Source organism: Electrophorus electricus, chromosome 11 (assembly GCF_041902795.1).
Source record: "Electrophorus electricus isolate QZ-2024a chromosome 11, ASM4190279v1, whole genome shotgun sequence".
Classification (NCBI taxonomy): domain Eukaryota; kingdom Metazoa; phylum Chordata; class Actinopteri; order Gymnotiformes; family Gymnotidae; genus Electrophorus; species Electrophorus electricus.
Window position 1 is genome coordinate 5,112,501 of NC_137507.1, and position 20,000 is coordinate 5,132,500.

The 20,000-nt window shown below is 47.1% G+C and overlaps 2 protein-coding genes across 14 annotated transcripts in view; both read right to left on the reverse strand.

Annotated features, from left to right (window-relative positions):
- Positions 1–2,590, reverse strand: part of snap91a (synaptosome associated protein 91a) — a 42,308-nt gene extending 39,718 nt beyond the window's left edge. For all 5 annotated transcript variants that reach the window (XM_081722978.1, XM_081722980.1, XM_081722979.1 and 2 more), the window contains exon 1: positions 1,755–2,590. In XM_081722978.1, the coding sequence (XP_081579104.1) occupies positions 1,755–1,884 (130 nt within the window). In that variant the 5' untranslated portion in view covers positions 1,885–2,590. The remainder of the gene's footprint in view (positions 1–1,754) is intronic.
- A 266-nt stretch (positions 2,591–2,856) lies between these two features.
- dop1a (DOP1 leucine zipper like protein A) overlaps positions 2,857–20,000 on the reverse strand; it is a 27,210-nt gene continuing 10,066 nt past the window's right edge. For 5 of the 9 annotated variants that reach the window (XM_081722921.1, XM_081722920.1, XM_081722927.1 and 2 more), the window contains 26 exons: positions 19,511–19,540; positions 18,995–19,216; positions 16,287–16,788; positions 15,854–16,167; positions 15,489–15,641; positions 14,693–14,793; positions 14,126–14,391; positions 11,891–13,976; positions 10,884–10,995; positions 10,282–10,461; positions 8,916–9,041; positions 8,666–8,800; positions 8,509–8,564; positions 7,876–7,980; positions 7,568–7,634; positions 7,258–7,402; positions 7,044–7,123; positions 6,813–6,922; positions 6,229–6,378; positions 6,050–6,111; positions 5,759–5,911; positions 5,411–5,547; positions 4,966–5,021; positions 4,552–4,716; positions 3,996–4,125; positions 2,857–3,715 (listed from right to left, as the gene is read on the reverse strand). In XM_081722921.1, coding sequence (XP_081579047.1) covers positions 3,425–3,715; positions 3,996–4,125; positions 4,552–4,716; positions 4,966–5,021; positions 5,411–5,547; positions 5,759–5,911; positions 6,050–6,111; positions 6,229–6,378; positions 6,813–6,922; positions 7,044–7,123; positions 7,258–7,402; positions 7,568–7,634; positions 7,876–7,980; positions 8,509–8,564; positions 8,666–8,800; positions 8,916–9,041; positions 10,282–10,461; positions 10,884–10,995; positions 11,891–13,976; positions 14,126–14,391; positions 14,693–14,793; positions 15,489–15,641; positions 15,854–16,167; positions 16,287–16,788; positions 18,995–19,216; positions 19,511–19,540 — 5,934 coding nt within the window. In that variant the 3' untranslated portion in view covers positions 2,857–3,424. Of the gene's footprint in view, positions 3,716–3,995; positions 4,126–4,551; positions 4,717–4,965; positions 5,022–5,410; positions 5,548–5,758; positions 5,912–6,049; positions 6,112–6,228; positions 6,379–6,812; positions 6,923–7,043; positions 7,124–7,257; positions 7,403–7,567; positions 7,981–8,508; positions 8,565–8,665; positions 8,801–8,915; positions 9,042–10,281; positions 10,462–10,883; positions 10,996–11,890; positions 13,977–14,125; positions 14,392–14,692; positions 14,794–15,488; positions 15,642–15,853; positions 16,168–16,286; positions 16,789–18,994; positions 19,217–19,510; positions 19,541–20,000 lie in introns of those variants that run through there. The other 4 variants (XM_081722926.1, XM_081722925.1, XM_081722924.1 and 1 more) reach the window with 4 other exon arrangements.

Below are 20,000 nucleotides of genomic sequence, written 5' to 3' on the forward strand. Positions count from 1 at the left end.
ACCTACAGTAACAGTAAGCAAGGCGATAGAAGCATCAGGAATTGTCCCACACACAGGAGACAACCAATCCCACCAGCATTAATAGGCCCACAAAAGACGTTTCCTGATTACTGAATTTTAAATATTTAACACCAAACCCTTATTTTTAAAAGATATTTTGTTTTTAGAGCAATGTTGTAGTACAGAAATGTTCAATTTAGACTTTTTATATGCTGCAGAAGCTTAGACCAATATTCTGTTTCAAGGCAGCGAGTGACAATTTCTATTGCTGTAATTTTGGTCTAAATGTGTATCCATGAAAATAAATTCTCACCAATAAACTGGCAGTGAGCCACTGATCGAGCTCAGGGGGGCTAGTTATTTTTAGTGTGTTAATTCCCTCCAGCTTCTGTCATTGAACAGACAGAAAAAGTGAGGGTGTTGTGAGTCAGCAGTTTTAGTAAAATCAAAGCGATTGCTGACACCCAGCAGTTCACTGCTAGGAGCGGCTCCCACTAATTAAACTCCATGTGGTGGGCATGCTGAACACTACACATAAGATCACACTGATTAGTGACTCTCTGACTAGTGACTCTCTGCATTGTCCTACTATCCTGCCTAAATCTGGGTCACGTGCAGAACACATGTACAATAAAACAAGTCAAACAGCATTTCAGCATTGCATGCAGCTGTAGTGCAGCTGCTTGCCTCTAGTTTTACTGACATGGTCTCACTAACCCTGGGAGGCACAGGGGTGTGGCCCAAGGTGCAGGGTTCAGGTCTCCGTCAGAGGCTTTGTGTGATGGTGAGGAGCACTGTTCAGATACAACTGAGACGCCACTAAAATAATCGCATTTTCTATATGGTTAATATTTGAAGCTGAGGTGAATGAACGCGGTCATGATATCGCATGTCAAGTACACTTCATATTCAGTGCACAGCTTGCTTTTTTTTTTGCACAATATTAATCAATTCTCAAAGACACCTTTTTTTCAGTTTTCTGAAGCGTCATGGTGCAATCTGATTTGGTCATGCTATAGGCATATTGTGTGTCCAGGTATGTTTGTCTAATACAGAAATATTTCCACAGGTCTATTTTTGGAAAAATGCATAGCATTTATTGCTAAAATAAATGATAAAATAACCAGGCCCACCTGCATATTGCCATTTGTAGAAACTAATACAACTGAGAACTACATGGAAAATGCAGACACTGAAGCAAACAGAAACAAGGCTTAGATTACTCTAGAGCATTTTTGATCCATTCTCTGTTTTGTTTAGACAATCATGTACATTTTAAAGACTTGCCCTCAAAGGTGTCTGGTCATAGATGGTACTAACATTTTTAAATGCCAGCGAGATCCAAGACACAGCCTGAATGTGGCAAAGCAAACAGACTGGAAGGCAGCCATGTTCTCTGGGCTCAGTATGGTGACAGACTCACTGTGAAATGAAGCTTAGTTACTCACACCGGTCACAAGCAACCATATCTTCCACTACCAGTCTAAACACTGGCAGCCTCTCAGCACTATAGGCGAGGCTTCCTTCCTCATCCAGCATTTAAATACCTCGGAGACCAAGCACAGATGACTGACCCACATACGCGTGTGTCTCTCTGTGTGTGTGTGTTGCAGGGCGCATGCCAAATGAGTGCCAGTGGTAGTTCTCTTTCCTCACAACTGCATATAAATGGATTTAATAATAATAATAATAATAATAATAATTAAAAAAAACAAAAAAAGCAAACCGAGCACTCTCGTCCATAACCAACTTACATTCGAGATGTTTTTTCTTTGGTGCCATCACCTCGTGTGTGGTCGCTTTGCAAACCGCACGCGCCACCTCGGAGCCCGTCAGGCCGTACTGCGCCGCGGCGATGCGGTCCGTCAGTGTCTGACCCGACATCTTCTGTCCTCAGCAACCTCGGAACGAGCCAATCCCCCTCGGAGAGCGACGCGCTGCCTCGTGCCAGGGCGGCCTTCTAGAATCCCGTCAGGAGGGGGTCCCTCGAGCGAATCTCGGCCAGGGCGGTCAGGACGCGAATGCGCTGGTTTATAAAGGCCAAGCGGAGACGAAGCCTTTAACGCTTTAATGCGTGCGCAAATGTGACGGTACTGTTCCACTTACAGTTCGGGTTTACTGCGATCTGCGCGAACAGTTTCTATGGTCAACGTCTAAACCGATCGAGAACTTCCCAGTATGTCCACAGTAATCATTTACACTCAGTGTCTGCAAATAACAACCTTGTCGATTTGTCTCATGTGGCTTCGAGATCATAAAACCTGCAATCGCAAATGATTATTTTACTATGATATCTAAAACCTATTTACGGAGGGCTTACAAAATGTGGCTCTACGCTAGACGTAGTATCAAAACGATGGCTTGTTACAGATGATGCTCCTCCGAACAGCCCTCGTCGTCCTCTCATCCAGCTCAATGATTAATCTTAACGATCTCTTTGCTTTTCCCCAACCGTCAGACGCCTTGCGTTATCCTCCGCATCTCCATAAAACGTTCTCTCGCCTTCCCATGCAGCCCGGGGCAAGGTCCACCACCGGCCGAGCAACGGAACACGGCTGAACTGAGCGGAATCAGTGGATCCTGCCCGGCGTATTTTTTATTTATTTTCTGCGTCTCACTCACTCCTCCCCTCACGTGAGGCAGGTCAGACGTCATTAAAACCACGATTGCGTGAAATTTAGCGTACAAGAGCGCTCTTTAAGGAAGCAGTTGCGATATATTATTATTATATATTATCTCGATTTGACTACACGTTCTTCGGCTATTCATTCATAATCTAAAATTGTAGTTGAACGAGGTGAGGGAAGGAAATGCTTCCGTTGTCTACTGAATGTTGTCAAAAAGTCAAAACCCATGTACCGGTTTATCAAAGCTGTTCTTTATTTCAACAGGTCAGTAAATGCTCAAAGCTTCCTTTCTGCATTTTGAGAGCGAAGCAGTCTACTCTGTGTTTTATGGTTTCAAGATGATTTGTTGATGTTGACAGTTTAAAGTGTGATAAATTTATAATTAAAGAAATAAAAGTTTAGTGCAAGTCTGGTTGGTAAAGCGCAACATCCTGAGGTCTGCTACAGGCATGCCGCCCGTTTGCCGACGTGTTCTCTCAGAAATATTCTTTACATTTTTAAATATGTCTCTTTATTACGTTAAACAGCAACATGGAATGGCAAAGAATATTCACATTATTCAGAGGGCTTATACTAATCAGTGCAATCACAGCTGCCCTCTAAATACAAATAAAAGTCTTTAAATTAAATAACATTTGGGGGAAAAATACATTAATTATAAATAGAAAAACAAAACCATTTACAAACTTTTTGTAATAGTTGATCCCTCGTATTTCTTTCATTTAAAAGTTGAGGTGTTAGTGCTTTTTTCCCCCCACAGTTCAGTGTGTTTGTTTTGTTCTTTTCTCTGCACGCAGTCATGTTTTAATGAGCCCTTCCAGGAAGTCCTTCTCCACCATCTCTTCGATGTGCTGCCGGGCCTGGCTCCACAGTGCTTTCTGGCCCTCGGGTTTGCAGGGCTTGGGCGCGGCGGGCCAGAGGCCCTGGCTGGGGCCCAAGCGGACGCTGGCCTTGCTGCTGAACACCTGGCTGAGGAGTGTGAAGAAGGGCAGCAGCTGCTCCATGCTCCGGATCCCATTCAATGTCAGCATGAGTCGTCCCGGCTCCCAGGCTGGAACGCGCCCTGAGCCCTCCTCCTCCAGGTTCTTCTGCAGTTGGGAGTGGATGGAGAGGTAGAAGACACAGTCAAAGCAGGTTTCACTGCCAGTGTAGTGGGGAAATGTATGCTTAACCTTGGCGCACCCCCACAGCTCTGTTTAACTATTTCACTACTATTTCATGCCCTTACAAAAGTAGACTAAACTTTGTTTAGTACTAATTTAGTACTTTTAGCAGTTGTTGTTTATATTTGTTGTCTAGTGGTCCTTGTGGTTATGGGGTGTTTTCACACATGCTCACGTGAGTGCATATAGCTGGCAGCTGTATTACCTTTGCTCTCTTCCTCAGCAGCTTGGCCAGGCGGACCACGTATGGTTTGAACTCTCTCTGGTGCGTCCCCTGCCGTCGCACCTCCAGGCCCGAGTCATCCGAGGCTTCCGGGATGAACGCCCAGCGATACCTGGAGCACCACACCCATCTCTTTACCTCTCCACTAGAAAAGCTTCCTAATGACATCATCACGTGTGCAGCCGGTTCAGAGATGCTGACGTTATTAGGGAACACTACCCTTAACATATACGGCTCTTGTTGCTCAGTGGCACTCCGCAGACCAGAGCAGGACCTGCTGTAGGGTAGCTATAATCCTGTGGAGTTATAGCTCAGAATCATAACTACAGGAGCTCTTACATAACTAAGATCAGGATAAGAAAGTACTACAGTAAAAGAAAAGACCCAGTAGCGGGGGGATGTGTGTATAAGTAAGACCTATCTGGAGGGGTATAAGGAAGAAACGCTTGCTACAGGGTAAATGGTAGGCTAAAACACCCCTCCTCGGTTCAGAGGAGGGGCCACTTCAAGTGGCGTCCTGTGAAGGGCAGGCACTCACATCTGGAACTGCGGCAGGCTCTCGGAGGGCAGGGTCAGGGCCAGGTCCAGGAGCTTGCAGGCAGACAGGTAGAGGTTGAGCCAGCGCTGGCTGTTGTAGGAGGTAGAGAAGCCGTTGCCCCCTGAGTACGTGGTCTCCAGCCCTGCCACAGAGGGTCCTGATATTCTGCAGAGAGTGGAGGGACACAGAAAAGATAAAATATGGTCTCTTGCGCCAACTCGCCAAGCCTCAGAGTAGGGTCACGCTGCCTGTTCAGTATGGTATGGTTTATTAAAAGAGGGGTAGGGCTGATAATCCAGGAACTGTAACAGGACTCTGCACTTATTGACTGGAATTTCTAGTGATAAACAGACCCGTTAGTTGCTGGCAGAGCCATATGGAGCAGTACTGGACAGCACTGCTATATACGTGTACCTAGTGATGTCCTCATCTGCAGTGAGCTCCTGCTCCATCAGTAGGAACACCTGGACCTGAGAAGGAAAGAAAAGCTAGTTTAATTTCTTATTTCAGGACAAAAGACACATGGAAGATGATCAGCAGACATGGACAGGACACCATGACAAAATAACTATTTACCATAGCACCACCACATTCACAAATGTACTTCAATGTAGCGACGGTTACGTCTGGAGCTTTTATTATTGGCGTTACTCCTGAATCTTTCTACACACATACTGTAAATTGTAAAGTAATATATACACAGCATCTAAATATGAAACATTGCACATTTTCTGAAATGTCTGCATGTGGGTGTGTGAGAGCATGCAAAGGTACGAGTGAGTGTGGATGTTCTCATTAGCTCAGTGATGAGTGTGGGCAAGGAAAGAAATTAGGTTGCGTGTGCACGCGCGAGTCTCACCAGCTCTGTAATCATGGTAGGCCACAGAGAGGTGAGGTGCTGTGGAGACACGCGCAATAACAACACTCTGAAGAACAGGAACACCTGAGCATGCAGGATCGGCACCTGAGGAAGACGCAGACTCTCCACGAGCCGCTCTGTGTGAGAGGGATTAAAGCAAGACACAATACTCTTATGGGCACAATAGATATAATCTTTTAAAAGCTGAAATCTAAATCGCAGGACTTTTTGAAAATAAGTTTAATCTAAGTTTAATAGCATGTTGGCATGTGTACTGATTTTTACTCCCGATTTATTTGGGTGCTTACTGGGGAAAGCTGTGCTCTGTGTGTGTGTGTGTGTGTGTACCTTGGATATCTGGAAGGTATTTCTGGTACTGGTCCACCTCGCTGCTGTAAATGGTGAATGCAAGGCGTTTTAGCAGCATTGCCCTCTGTTCCAGCTCTGCATCCCGATTGGTGAACAGGCTCAAAGAGCTGCTCTGTGCTACTGCCACTCGTGCTAATGACACACATACAAAACAGTAAAATAAAAGCATACGTCCTATGCGCTTGTATTATACAAAATAACCTTCAGAATATGAAGAGCTGAAGCATGGACTATATTGGGGTGCATTATCAGCACGCAGGGCAGACGTACTCATCAGATCTCTAAATGTGGTCTTGTCGTGGGTCATTAGGTGGTCAATGATGGCTCTCCAGCTGAAAGAGACAGACCGGGTCAAAATACACTCACAGAGACTAAACAGGGAGCCTCAGGTTAGTTACATTAGATTTGTGCATGATTTGAGTCGACTGGCTCGTAAGGCTGCCACTCACTGGCTGACGCAAGATGAGTCCATTTGAAAGAAGGTGTGGTCCATGAAGAGGTCAAAGGCTTCTTTCTTCCAAGCCCGGCGGGTGTACTGATAACCACTCAGACTGCTCAGCAGCTGGATACAAGCGCGATAGCTGGGAGCATTATGGGCGCTGGCACAGCAAAAACACAACCAAAAGTAAACACACAGAATTGAGCAGACAGGTACTACATCTTCACAGTAACTTGCATACCTTATCTATCAAAATAAATACAACAATTTTTAAAATATCTCTGAGATGGATTGGATGGAAAGTATTTAGGAAAGCTTTTGGTTGGGCTTAACTTGTTGACCCTTTTTCTAAATGCAGCTTAAACATAATCATAGCAAGCAGTAAGGATGGTGTGAGTGTGAGTGGAGGGGGGGTGGAGTATTAATGCAAGAGATGGAGAATAAGTGAGGAAGGGAGGTTTTAGGAGGAATGTGATTGTAACGGGGTGGAGGGTGTAGGGTGGTGTATGATCTTGTGGCGAGATAAGGGTAGGGGGTGTGGGTGGAGGAGTAGTAATGTGCAAGTGAGGTCTATAGACGCTGAAGGAGCTCCACCTGTGGTTGCGGAGGTAAGGCACCACGTAGTGCATGATGTTGATCAGCAGGGGAATCACTCTCTCCTTCTCATCACTGTAGAACACCATGTCCAACAGGTGAGCCAGCACCTGAAACACAACCGAGTGCTTTACACACAGCTCAGAACCACCCACTGCAGATGAATGAGTAATAAACACAGGGAGTCCTAGAGTATTAGGTGTGCAGGGGTGTGCGGTCCCCTGGGTTTACCTCTGCTAACAGTGTGAGAGCGTGAACACTGTACACTGAGGGGGTGAAATTGGAAGCTTCCATCACAGTGAGCATTAGATCTGAAACACACACACACGCACACACACACACACGCACACACAGTGAGTATCATGCAGATGTGCACATGGTTGAGCTCCAGTACAAATCGTGTGTGTGTGTGTGTGTGTGTGTACGCATGTAAACGCTCTCACACCTTCCACATCTGCCTCCAGAGTGGCTCCGTCTACCACAATCTGAGGTGAGGGCTTGACTTCCAGGTTCCTCCTCAGCCAAGTGGTCTGTTCCAGAGAGGATCCTGCTATCGTGCCAATGGCCTCCACAATCTTATGGGTCACATCCTGGACGAAGATATTTACAGACCTCTTAGAGCAACAGGCAATAGAAACACATCATGTGCGAAGGATATAGCGCAAGCAAAGGATTTTGCATTAAAAAACACAAAACAACAAGAAAAAAAAAGTGTCTGCTGCATGCTGAGAGGAAAGAGGGAGGAATGTTCTCACCTGCAGCTCCCGCTGGTCTTTCTTGCTCTCCAGGGTGGGATTCTTCAGGATAAACTCATTGAGAACACTAAGAGACACAATTTCAAGAACTGAGCCCTCATCTACCGTTACTACCTACTAAACAAACAACTGACCCGAGGAAGTAGTATATAGTATGTAGATGGACTAAATAAAAAAAAAAAAAGTGCATGTGTGCTTTGAGAAACTCCACCAAACTGTGTATTACCCAAGTCAAACTGTGACCATGTCCTAAAGGTGAGAAATTGTCTCAAAAGAAATGTGTGAGAGGATGTGTGTGAATGCGGCACCCGAGGACGAGGAACTGTCCTGGAGCAGGCAAGCCCAGCTGCACCGAGTCCTTCAGCAAGGCCAGCAGTGAGGGCCAACTGTCCACCAGGTTGGAGACTGGGATTCTGCAGAAGATGAGGGACACCCATCACACTCCACCCAACTAGCAAAGCAGAGCTCAACCAAAACGGAACATCAAACCAGGTCAGTAAGGTACATAGCTCTACACCAGTGCTGGGTAACACTGTTGACACAGTGGCACTAATGTATACAGCTGCAATAGTGCTGAATAACACCATTACACTATCTCTAGACCTCATAGATAGCAAATGAAAATTACTCTGCAGCGTTGGACAATATTATCATTAAACCATGGCAGTTTTCAAAACCTGAATTAAACATCTTTACTGTACATAAACTTAAAATAAATAATTACATTAGGAAGGCAAATTACCTTTTGCAAACAAAAACCGAACAATACCAATACATTATATGGATTGCACATACGCATTTCAAAGTCAAATCCTCTCACCACTACAGATCTCTAATAACACTAAAGCCAAGTGTACAAATGTAGTTCATATGTAAGGTGTACATAGACCAAAGAGTTTGAGAGCTCTGCACTAAATGAAGTTGTACACCGTTTGACTAACCTCTGCACATAGGCATAGAAAAACTGGAGCATGCAGACTTCCAGGGACAGGTGCTTCTGTAGAGAGGGACAGAGGACTCCAGTAAGAACCCTTTTCACTGCTGGCATTCACACTGCAGGACGGCCAGGGCAGCCTATCAGCCGTGCCCCTAACGCACCTTCTCTTTGGCGATGGCCGGCGGCTGCTTGAGCACTTCCTTCACTGTCTGCATGACGGTCTCTGTGCGCATGGCATTCACCGACCTGACCAGGTCCACCAGGAGGAGCTGCTCCTCACTGGCTGTGGGTATCACCTAGATAGCACACACACACACACACACACACACAGCGTGCGCACGTGTGAGTGCAAGTACATAAGTTACTTGCCTCCAAAAGCATGAAATGGTCGTCTTCGTGACTGAGGGGCACCTTGTTCCTGGCGGGTCCTTTGATCTGCTTCCTCTCATTCCAGACATAAGCTATGGCAGCCATAAAGTGGGCCCCGTGGTTCATGGAAATGGGCCCCAGCAGTTCCAGGATCTGCTGCCGGAGGTTCTGGAGGGAGTTACACTGATTAATGACACATCTGTGCTGGGACTCCTCCTTTCTTAACATTCACAATAAACAGTTTCTGTGGTAGAGGCATTTCCTTTTTAGCATCTATGATGTGCTACTGTAGTAAGTGTTAACAGTAACTCAAATAGTTTTTTCTTTTACTTTAATAATACAAATATGAAGATGTGAGAACACTGTTTGGCATGACACTATCTACCAAATTATAAAATAGGATTTAATCAACTCTCAGGCTCCAGTGTTCCACGACTTGAACTGCCGCAGTTATGAGATTGAAATGTACCAGCACAGTGTCTCTCCGGCTGCGGCGTTCACCAGCACAGCTCTATTACAGAATCTCGGATGGGTCATTACATGTGAAATCGAGCAAAAATGACTCTATCTATCAAATCTTGAAGCTACTGCAGATCATACACGAGGCATTCCAGAGTACACAAATATATTTCAAGACCAATATGGACTTCAAGCAGTGAATACCAGTTTCCATTTCAGTTCTATATTTCTATCATGCCTGTATAAGTGTAGTGTTAAAATATCAGGTTTCCAAAACAGCAATTAAACTGCACAATAAAAAGCTGATTCATATTTCCATCTTGTTAACATTTAACAGCATATAATTTTCCTTTTACTAAAACCTTTTACGGACCCCATTTTCTCAAATAAGCATTTACAGGTGAAAATAGCCACTGTCAAAGGAATCTGAATGGCACGGTTTGATGAAATATGAAAACACGTTTGCAAGAGTAGAACTACATTCAGGGTTTTGCAAAATATTATGTTCGAGGTTTAAAGAAGTCCCCATACACACTGAAAATAATATTACCTGTTCCAGTTAAAAACCACTGTATTAGTTGTGCTGTATAGTTGTATAATTAGTTGGAAATGTTTGACAATGCCTGTGGACCAAACGCTTGTTAAAGTGAACAGTAGTCTAGACAAGAGGCTATGAATCGACTAGCCCAGAGGTTAAAAATATTAGTCATCTGAACCAGCAATGTATATTCTTCAATCAAGAGAAATTATGCTCTGCACATTTACACAATTTCACCTGTTGGATTATGCTCGAAGAACTGAACTGAACCAAATCTGTTTTAAGAGTGTCATCAATAAGACATTTAAACAGGAACAGAGAGCAACATCCACTGGTCTTGCCACATTTCTCTTGGCTGCCCCTTTATTAGTGCCCGAGGGCTAGCTGGAGTCCAGGTGTGGGTGTGCTTGCCTTGGTGGAGCCCAGATTGATGTTGGAGCTGGAGCAGGCTGCAGCAGCAGGTCTGTCGGAGCTGTCAGCCAGGTACAGCACAGTCCAGAGCAGCGTGACCGAGGACATGATGGTGTGCAGGATGGACAGGATGCCCGAGCGCGCCTCCGCCAGGTGCTTCTGATCCACGCTCACCTGGAGCTGCGCAGCATGCACGACAACAAGCACAGGCGCACGCGCACACAAGCCCACATCCACACAACCGCACGCGCGCAGACACGCACACAAGCCCACATACACGCAATCGCACACACGCGCAGACGCGTGCGCGCACATGCGCCGACACACCGACGCATGCGCACACAATCCCACACACACACGCGCACAGACACAAGCAGACAATCCCACATACACGCAACCGCGAACACGCACAGACACCCACACATAAGGAAAGAGGATCACACCCACACAGACCAACATACAGGTGAAACACAAAGCTCAAATAAACTACAGAAACTGTTTTAAACAGGCAGCGGAAATCTTTATTATGATCACAACAGCCCGGCGACTTTCCTGAATTATGTAGGAGAGTGCTGGCATACGTGGGTAAGTAACACCCTCACCTGGTGGTACTGTGACGATGGATCCAGCAGACAGTAGTGGATGATGGCCGTCACTCCTTCCAGGACAGTGAGAATCAAGTCAGGAGGGATGCACAGAGCCATCCACTGGGGCCTAGGAATGTGTGAAACACGTCAGAAGCCGACTTTACATATGCAATTCCCAGTTCAATTTGTCAGTTCAGATCAGAGTTATATTTAAATAATTCTCTACTGATGGAAATTCATATCTATAAACATTTACGAAGATGTGTGAATTTGCTCTGCTATGTATTTAGTAGTTCAGATTCACGAGTATAGTACAAAACAGTTACAAGCATCCCCATAATTTCTCTCTCTAACTTTATGAAAAATGTTCAAAACCCTAATTATCATCAACTCGAGGTAGACACAGTCATCGGGTGGATGCAAACTTTAGCATTAGATTGCTATTTTGTGACAAGATAGAGAAACTGATCTCTGCTGATCATTTTGTTTACTCTTCTTTAATCAATAATTTCTCTGGTTATAACGGAGATGATTCATCTTATATATGATCGTATAATCTTGTACGATTGTATAACTTTTATACTGTATCCCCAAACGTTTTATTTTCTACCCCCGTGTGTACATGTTTATATATCTCCCCACGAGCACAGGGACAGCTGACATTTTTGACCTTTGGGGGAGTTCCCATGTTCTTTTTTTATTTTTGGGGGGGTAATTTTTACTTTCATTTGAAAAACTAAACGAGCCAAACAATTTTCTTTTGGTTATTGAAGTGTAGGTGAGGTGTAGGTGTAGAATTAATTAGCTATAGTAATCACTATGTCAGTGGAAGATTACTAAAAGAATAGTAAAACAAGACTGTGTGTGTGTGTGTGTGTGTGTGTGTGTGTGTATGTATGTATGTATGTATGTATGTATGTATATGTGTGTGTATGTGAGAGAGAGAGAGAGAGAGAGAGAGAGAGAGAGAGAGAGAGAGAGAGAGAGAGAGAGAGTGCCCTGTGCACCTGCAGGGAGCACACCTGGTGTCTGTGAGGCTGGTCTCGTAGCGGTACTGCTGGATGAGGTTGTCCAGGTTCCTGCAGAGCTGCAGAGTGACCGAGGCTACCACGCGGCGGAGCACTCTGCCCATGTAGGGCAGCGTGGCTGTGACGAGGCCGATCCACTGCGGGTGCATCTTACAGGCGTGGCGCTGGTGTAGCGCGCGGATCACCGCGCAGAGGAACATGCCCTGCGCCGTGATGGGCTGCCCGTGCAGGTACTGCAGCGAGGCCATTGGTTGCTGCGGGTTCATGTGTTCCACCTCGCCGCCTAGCAGTTCGAAGCCGCCGCCTGCACCCCCGCCGCCGGCCCCGCCCCCCGCAGGTCCCGCCCCCGATCCCGCCTCCCCGCCCTCGTCGCCGGGGACCAGCACGTGGTGCTCGAGCACCACCAGGCTCTGCAACAGACGCAGCAGCTGCGACTGGACAGCGGCACAGTCGTCCAGCTGGTCCTCGGACAGGTCGATGATGCTGTCCTCGGACAGGCCCTCCTCCACGGCAGGCAGGTTGACGCCACGCGCGCCCTGCTCGTGCCACTTCTGCGTACTGAAGATGGAAGAGAGCAGGCAGTGCAGCACCACCTTCTGCACCTTGCACTTGGACAGCACGTCGCTGATGAAGCTGGCAAAGCCCTTGGCCGAGCCACCGGTCGCCTTGGCCAGCTCGCCAAACAGCAGCGTCAGCACCTCCACGCCGGTCAGCTGCATGGCGCGGTTGCCCGCCAGGTCCTGCAGCGTTGCCGGCACGTGCACAGAGTAGTAGCTCCGTAGGAAGTACAGGCAGAGCGAGATGATGATCTCCAGGTACATGGCGCTGCGGAAGGAGTGCGGGTGCGAGTCCTGCGGGATAGGGCAGTAGAAGTCCTTGCCCATGACGGAGATGCGGTGGCGGGCCAGCAGGTTCTGCAGCAGCGATAGCTGCGGCGTGTACGTGTTGTTGACGCTGGTGGTGGAGATGGCGCCCACGAAGGCGGCTGGCGCCGCGCGCAGCATGGCTGCCACGGCTGACAGCGCGTGGAGCGCGCGCGAGGAGTCGTAGAGCTGCAGGTAGAGCAGCACGTGCTGGTAGAGCGGGTGGACGTCGAAGCGGGCCGAGGACGCAGAGGAATGCGTGGCGCCGGGCGAGCCCGCCTCGCTCTCGATCTCAGACACCTCGCCTTCACCGCAGCTGTACCAGTTCTCCAGGTCCAGGCTGTCGCCGAAGAAGATGCTGGGCGGGCGGCTCTTCTCCGCCTGGCCGGCTCTCCGCCGCTCCTCCTCCTTCCGCTTGGCCTTCTTCACCTTGGGTTTGGCGCCGGGGGACTTTTCAGCCAGCCGCTCCATGATCTTGCCCTTCAGGCTGAGCTGGGTGCTGCTGTGGCTGCGTTTGCGGGCGTGCGCATCGTCTGGACACAAGCCCGGCTCCGGCCCGCCGCCCGGGTCGCCTCCACTGCCGTCCGGGAGCGTGACGATGGAGGGCGAGGAGCTGTGGCGCGTCATGCCCTCGCGCAACTCGCCGCCTGGGGTCACAGAGAGGAACTCCAGAGTGCTGCCGGCCACCAGCTCGGGCAGAGTTCGAGGCGGGCTACAAGGGAACGGGCCCAGGATGACCTGTGCTTCCACGGACGCGTCGGAGGAGTTGGAGCTGTCCGAGTCTATCTGAGGCCACAGCTCTGGGGGCGAGGGTGTCCCAGCTGAAGCTTCCTCCACCAACTGCACCACCCTGTCTAGCAGCTCGGCAAGCACTGCAGAAGCCACCTCGTGGATGGCCTCTTCCTCCAGAGCGTCGACCTGTGCCGCAGGGTCGTCGGACAGGTTCACAGTGCTACCGCTCCCCTCCAGCTCATCGAAGCTGCCATTATCTACAGTGGAGGTCTGGGAGCCGGTGGAGGACTCGGAGCTCTGGGGCTCCCCCTGGTGATCTGGAGGTTGATATTCTCCACAGAGCTGCAGGTTCTCGCTGCTAACGCTCAGCAGTGACAGGCTGTCACTCAAAGGGTTGACTGTCAAGCTGAAGGGTTCCATATCATCCGGAGGAAGTCCTCTGCCCTGTGCTCCTTGCAAACTGTCCCTCGACATTTGACCATACTCTAAGAACACACAAAATCAAACAAAATCAATAATCAATTTACCTTTACACTGTTCTCAGTCATCAGTGGTCTGGAAACTATATCCAAAAAAACCCCCAAAAACTATACACCAAAACGGCAGGACCCAGACAGGACCCAACGACGCTCACCATCAGAAGCATCTGCATCCCCAGTGCCGGCGGGATGAGTGGGCTCGGCTAGGACTTCGCTGGGGAAGGCCTGAGCCCAGTGGCGCTGCGCCTGCACGCGTTGGATGGACACGCGGTGGGTTTTAGGGTGTAGCAGCAGTAGCAGCAGGGGTTCCAGAACGCGGGCAATGTCATGTCTCTGCAGCACCTGGTTCAGCCAAGCCCGGCCCACCGCGCTCGCCGCTCCGTCCCAGAAGCTCAGACTGTCCAGCATGATGAAGAGAGACCTGCAGAGAGAGTAGGAGGGTGTTAAAGAAGAGAGAATTAAAAATAGACAGAAAGCGTTTACTTCAGGTACCTACGTAACTTCAAAAAACATGTAAAATACGCACAGAAAATCAGGAGAAAAGGAGAGACAGTGATCTGATAACACTGGACATAAGCAATTATAAATGAGCATAATCAAATTTAGAAGCCGGTTATGTGTTAAGAAAATTTTGTCCTGAAAAGGATGAACTGCAAAGTTGACTGTGCTCAAATGGCTAGAAGCTCACAAAAGTAAAAGTTTGTGAGATGGGAGGGGCTTACCTGTCAAAAGTCCGCCTAAAAGGGGAGGACTTGGTGATGTTTAGGTCTCTGGTCAGATGCCACAGAACAGAGAATTTCACATGAGCCTCCAGGCGGATCCTCTGCGAGAATGGAAGTGCCAAGAACCATTCAGAAAACAGAAAATATTGAAAAGCAGTTGTGCGTGCACACGGGCAGGAGAAAGAGGGGGAACTAGTACTTAGACATATTACTAGGAAACATGCTAATTTAAACCTTACAATACAGAGAGTCAAAAATAAATGCTCAAATGGCCTGAAAAAAGAATGAACATTTTATAGAAGCACCAGAAAGATTAGTTAGTTATATGTAAATATATTACACTTCGATTTTTGCTGATTCTTTCAAAACTGTCCAGCCTGCTGTATGGAGCATCAACCCACCACATAACAGGTTCAGTAGTGCCTCCACTCAGTTAACACTGAACTAGTCAGAAGCACTAAACCCAAATACAGCTGTAGTGCTTTGCTGGACCAGTCACTATGAAAACAGTCTATTCTGGTGTCATTTGCATTTGATGTTACTAACTGGCAGGCTGACAGTGAGCACTGAAAGCTGACACGCCCAAATGGATTGATATAGCTTTATTCTGCAATCATTTCATTATACTGTATATGTATGTGTGCATTTTTGTGTAGTTGCTTTTGTTTTGTTTTTTTGTTTATGCACATTTGTGTTTGTTTGTTTTTTGTCTGTATGTGTGTATTTGCTTTAATGTGTGTGGGTGTCTCTCTGTGTGCATTTGTGTGTGTGCGCGCATGCACGTGTGTTGGCCTGCCTTGTCGCGGTGCATGAGCTGCTGGCTGATGACGTCCTCACAGATGCTGGAGGAGGGCACCAGGTTGTGGAGTTGGTAGAAGAGCTCCACGCTGCGCTGCTGGTGCTGAGGACTCGACTCGCCCAGCTGCTCCCAAAGGATCAGGGCGACGCTCTGCAGGACCGTGACGGAAAGCATCGAGGATCATTTATGGCAAAAGCATTTTGCTTTTGTCTACAGTGACTGACAGAAGTGCTTTGTGATCTCTGTCAAAACACGTGCTCACGCTAGCATAAACTGGTCAGTGTCGAGAGTGTGAGTGAGAGAGCGAGAGAAAAGCAGAAGAGGAAGAGAGCAAGAAGCACAAAAACCCCAAAAACTGGCACCTTAAAGAAATCTGTTTTCTCAGCGATGTATTTCAGGATGCCCTGAGTGAGTGGTGGTCTGATCACCACAGCAACACGCCCTTGGCTGGGGCTCATTGGCTGGGTAGAGTCGGGGCTGCTCACACGCTCAGCGGTCACCATAGCGACAGACTGTGTGAGGCCCACCAGGTCCATGACCAGAGAGATTGCCACGGCCTGGATGCTGAAGTCTGTGGCCAAGCAGCAGGCGTCCATCAGGGCCAGCAGCCATTCTGGTGGAAGTACACTCTCACCTTCTGACGAGGTACACACAGGCATCCGTGTGTTGTCACTAGCTTCACCAAAATCACCAAAAACACAATATACTTCTTGACCCTAAGCCCAGCATTTATACACGAATTCTAGCCTGCTCACTCTGTTTAGGAGAGGAAAGGTCACAGTACTGCATTCTCACCTTCTTGCTCCTCCCTTTTTGGAGAGGACTTCAGGTTGCCATCGGCAACATAAACAGGGAAACTTGAACACTCTAGAAAGAGCTGGCAGGCGGCGGTGAATGCAGCCAAACACCCCCTCTGCTCGGCTACACCCTCCCTCTCTTCAGGACCTGGCTCTTCCTCCCGGCTGCTGCACCCCACTCGGCCCGACGTCCGTGTCCCGGATGCCCTCTCTCCCTCGTCCTGAGCCGGGGTGATGTACAGCTTCACCAGGCCGCACAGGAACTGCTGGAAATGCTCCAGGCAGCACTGCATCACTGGTTTGTCCTGCGGCTTGCTGTGGGTGACGGAGCCGGCACCTGCTTTGGGCTTGGAACTGACCGGAGCACCATCCTCGCCATCGGGCAGCTGCGGCGGGTCGGCCGGCTCCCCGTGCTGTGCCTGGTACTGGACGAATTCGCTGAAGCTGGCGGGGTTCTCCCTGGCCTCAAACACATCCTCATTGGCTGGGAGGTCCAGCGCCTGGGGCAGAAAGAAAGACAATAAGTACGTCAGAAAGGCTGAAAGAAAATCAGGTTCTGGAAAATCAGGTTATGCATTTTTAGATGTTCTACTGAAGACCGTGTTGTAAACATACTTCTGTAAATATATATTTTAAACAGAATGTTTTCTAACAGATTTTATTGTTTATTGAATTTCCAAAATATTCAAAACCCCAAAAATGTAATATGACAACATGCACAAATCAATAGAATACACAAATAAATAAATTATTATTAGTATAGAATACACAAATAATTATATATATATATATATATATATATGTGTGTGTGTGTATGTATGTATGTATGTATGTATGTATATGTGTGTATGTGTATATATATATACACATACATTATATATATATATATATATATATATATATATATATATATATATATATAAAGAGAGAGAGAGAGAGAGAGAGAGAGAGAGAGAGAGAGAGAGAGAGAGAGGTTTTTTTCACTCTACCGATCAAGCAAAGATCATTATAAACCAACTAACAGTTCCATTCACTTTTACCCATGTAAGCCTTTTGGAACAGATGTTCCATCACATGTAAATTTTAATTCATTTGTCCATTCTTCACACAGCCAAACCCAGCTACTAGACTATCTGTGTTCAACAACTCCCAGAATGCCCTGCTGTCCATTCACCTAGCTTTGGCCCCTGCAAGCCCAAAAACAGACACATAGGATGGCACACTTCAAAGGATCCCATCATGTAGACCTGTGGCACCCCGGGGGGGTGGGGGGTGCAGATGGCGAGCTGTACGCTGGAACTCGATCACAGAATACATGGAATGTGGAGAGGTGTTACGCTGGAACGGAGCGAAACGCCCACTGAAGAACATAAACTTAGCCTGACCCCACAGAAACAGGGACATGTACGAGCATGAGTCAGCCAGCCACTTTGCCACTGCACCACTAGGGAGTCTGGGATGGTGTCCAGGACACTTCACTTGAGACAGACAGCATCCAGCACATGCTCACATACTCCAATTAAACGCGAATATGTGAGGTCCTTGAACCAAACTGTCCACTGGGGCCAGTGCAGTGTAGCTGGGCTGAAGGCACTAGGGTGGACAGATGGTTGCTTTCAGGCCATAAACCCACAAGGAAACAGGCCAGTTTCTGTTTTTAATTGGCTTATGCTGCTGCGAGCTCCTGATTTCAGAAGAATGAAGCTTAATCAAAATAGACATGGCAAATGTTGATGTCAGTAAAAAAAAAGTTCAGTTTTAGTAGGGAAAAGGTTGGGGTTTTTTTTGTTTTGTTTTGTTTTTTTCCAGCACTAAGAACTAATCAGGGCTCTTATGTGATACACCAATACTACTCATGTACAGAGTTTGTCCCCACTAGTCTAAGCATTTCCTTCTCTCTGGTGCCATCGCACTTCCTGTTCAAAATTCACAAATCCACATCAAGCAAATTGATACAACAGTAGACATAAAGTTCCTCAGCGCAGGAAAGGGTAAGATTCGAGTTCAAACCCTGGCTGTGCCATGTGCTGTCCAAAATCATGGGTCCAAAGCAGGGTAGTCCACTTCCCCATCAGTATGGTCAGTCACAACATTCAAATGCTCAGTAAGAGAACATAGCCAGCAGTTTTCTTTTTCGCAACAACTGTGCAGATTTTGCTCTGCCAGACTATTATGGAGGGAATGGAGCAAAACCATTACAGTCCTGGGAGGAAGGCACAGCTCAGAAACAATATGTGTTCACATAAAGCAAACAGCTCACTGAAATGGACCACATATTAACTGGAAAACGAAAGCTCAGCTGCTGAACTTACTTGACCTCATTTCTAGGCTTAAACTTAATTCTTAATTTACATATTGCTATTTCAGACTCAAAATATACTAAGTGGCTTGGCTTTTCCATGCAGTATAACTGCCCTTTCAAGTTCCACCTAACAACACATTTGCATTTTTTTTGGTTTAATTGTATTAGCATTCTTTGCAGTCATTTCTTTTTGTCCTCTAAATATATTACATGATTTTATTTTAGCCAAATAAACAAACAATCCAATGCACCTTTTGCAAATAAAAATAAAAGACATCTTTAATCTTGAATCTGAGACATCTGAGTTTTGTTGTGACATTACCTCCATTACCTCAATTTCCAAATGAAAAATTTCAGCCCATTAGTTGGAGGACAGCATGCCCTTTTTGCCGCATGGTGCTCACCTGCCGGCCCTCTGGGTCCCGCAGTATCGTGGGTGTGCTGTTAGAGGGGAGGCCGAGTGGGGAGACCAGTGGCGGCTGCACCTTGCCGAGGATCTTGGAGCAGAGGCGCAGGCAGTGTGTGATCTCCCCCAGACACAAGGCCTGTAGGTGGGCCGTCAGGGCGCACACCATCCTCAGCAAGAGCTGGGGCAGGTGCTCTGTCTGGATCTCTATATACGTCTCCTAGAGGGAGAAAGAGAGCAGGAGCAAGGAAGAGACAGTGCTGCTGGATCTGTTTTGGAAGCTATCGATAGGGTCAAAAGGTGAAAAGATCAATAGGTGACTAGATCAAAAGTGTCAAGAGCATGCAAAGCTCTGGGTTACCCTTCCACAACATCCATACAGCGTCCAAACATCTGAACACAAGTCTACAGGCACTGTTTGCTTAAGACAGATATTTATTAGGTATAGTGAGGGTTGCTGGAAGGGTAGCCCAGTCTGAAAAGAACAGAGAAGAGAGGAAGAGCTGTACCGTACCTGGCAGATAACTCTCATACTTCTAGTGGGCTTTGAGAAGAAAAAGAGAGGGAGGAAGAGAGACAGAGAGGAGAGAGCAGAGATTGTTCAACAGAGAGAGATAAGCGGAGTGCATGGGTAGAAAACAGTTGACAGTAACCCAGTATGTGACCAAAAAGTCGCAAAGAAAAGCTAAGAGAAACCCAAAAGGTACAACCACACAGCTTTCAGACTTGCAGCTAAAGTTAATGTCTGCACTACTGAGCTAAGACAAACTATCAAGAATTTGACGGAGAGTTTCAGCAGACAGGAAGTCAGGCAAAAATTATTTAATAGCAATGCTATTAAAAAATATTATTTCACAGCAATGCTAAAGACAACTAAAGTAACATTAAACAACTATTTAGGCCATATCCTTCTACACAGTTAACTAATAATGTTACTTAAACATGCACACTCACTCACACACACACACACACACACATACACACACACATACACACACACATAC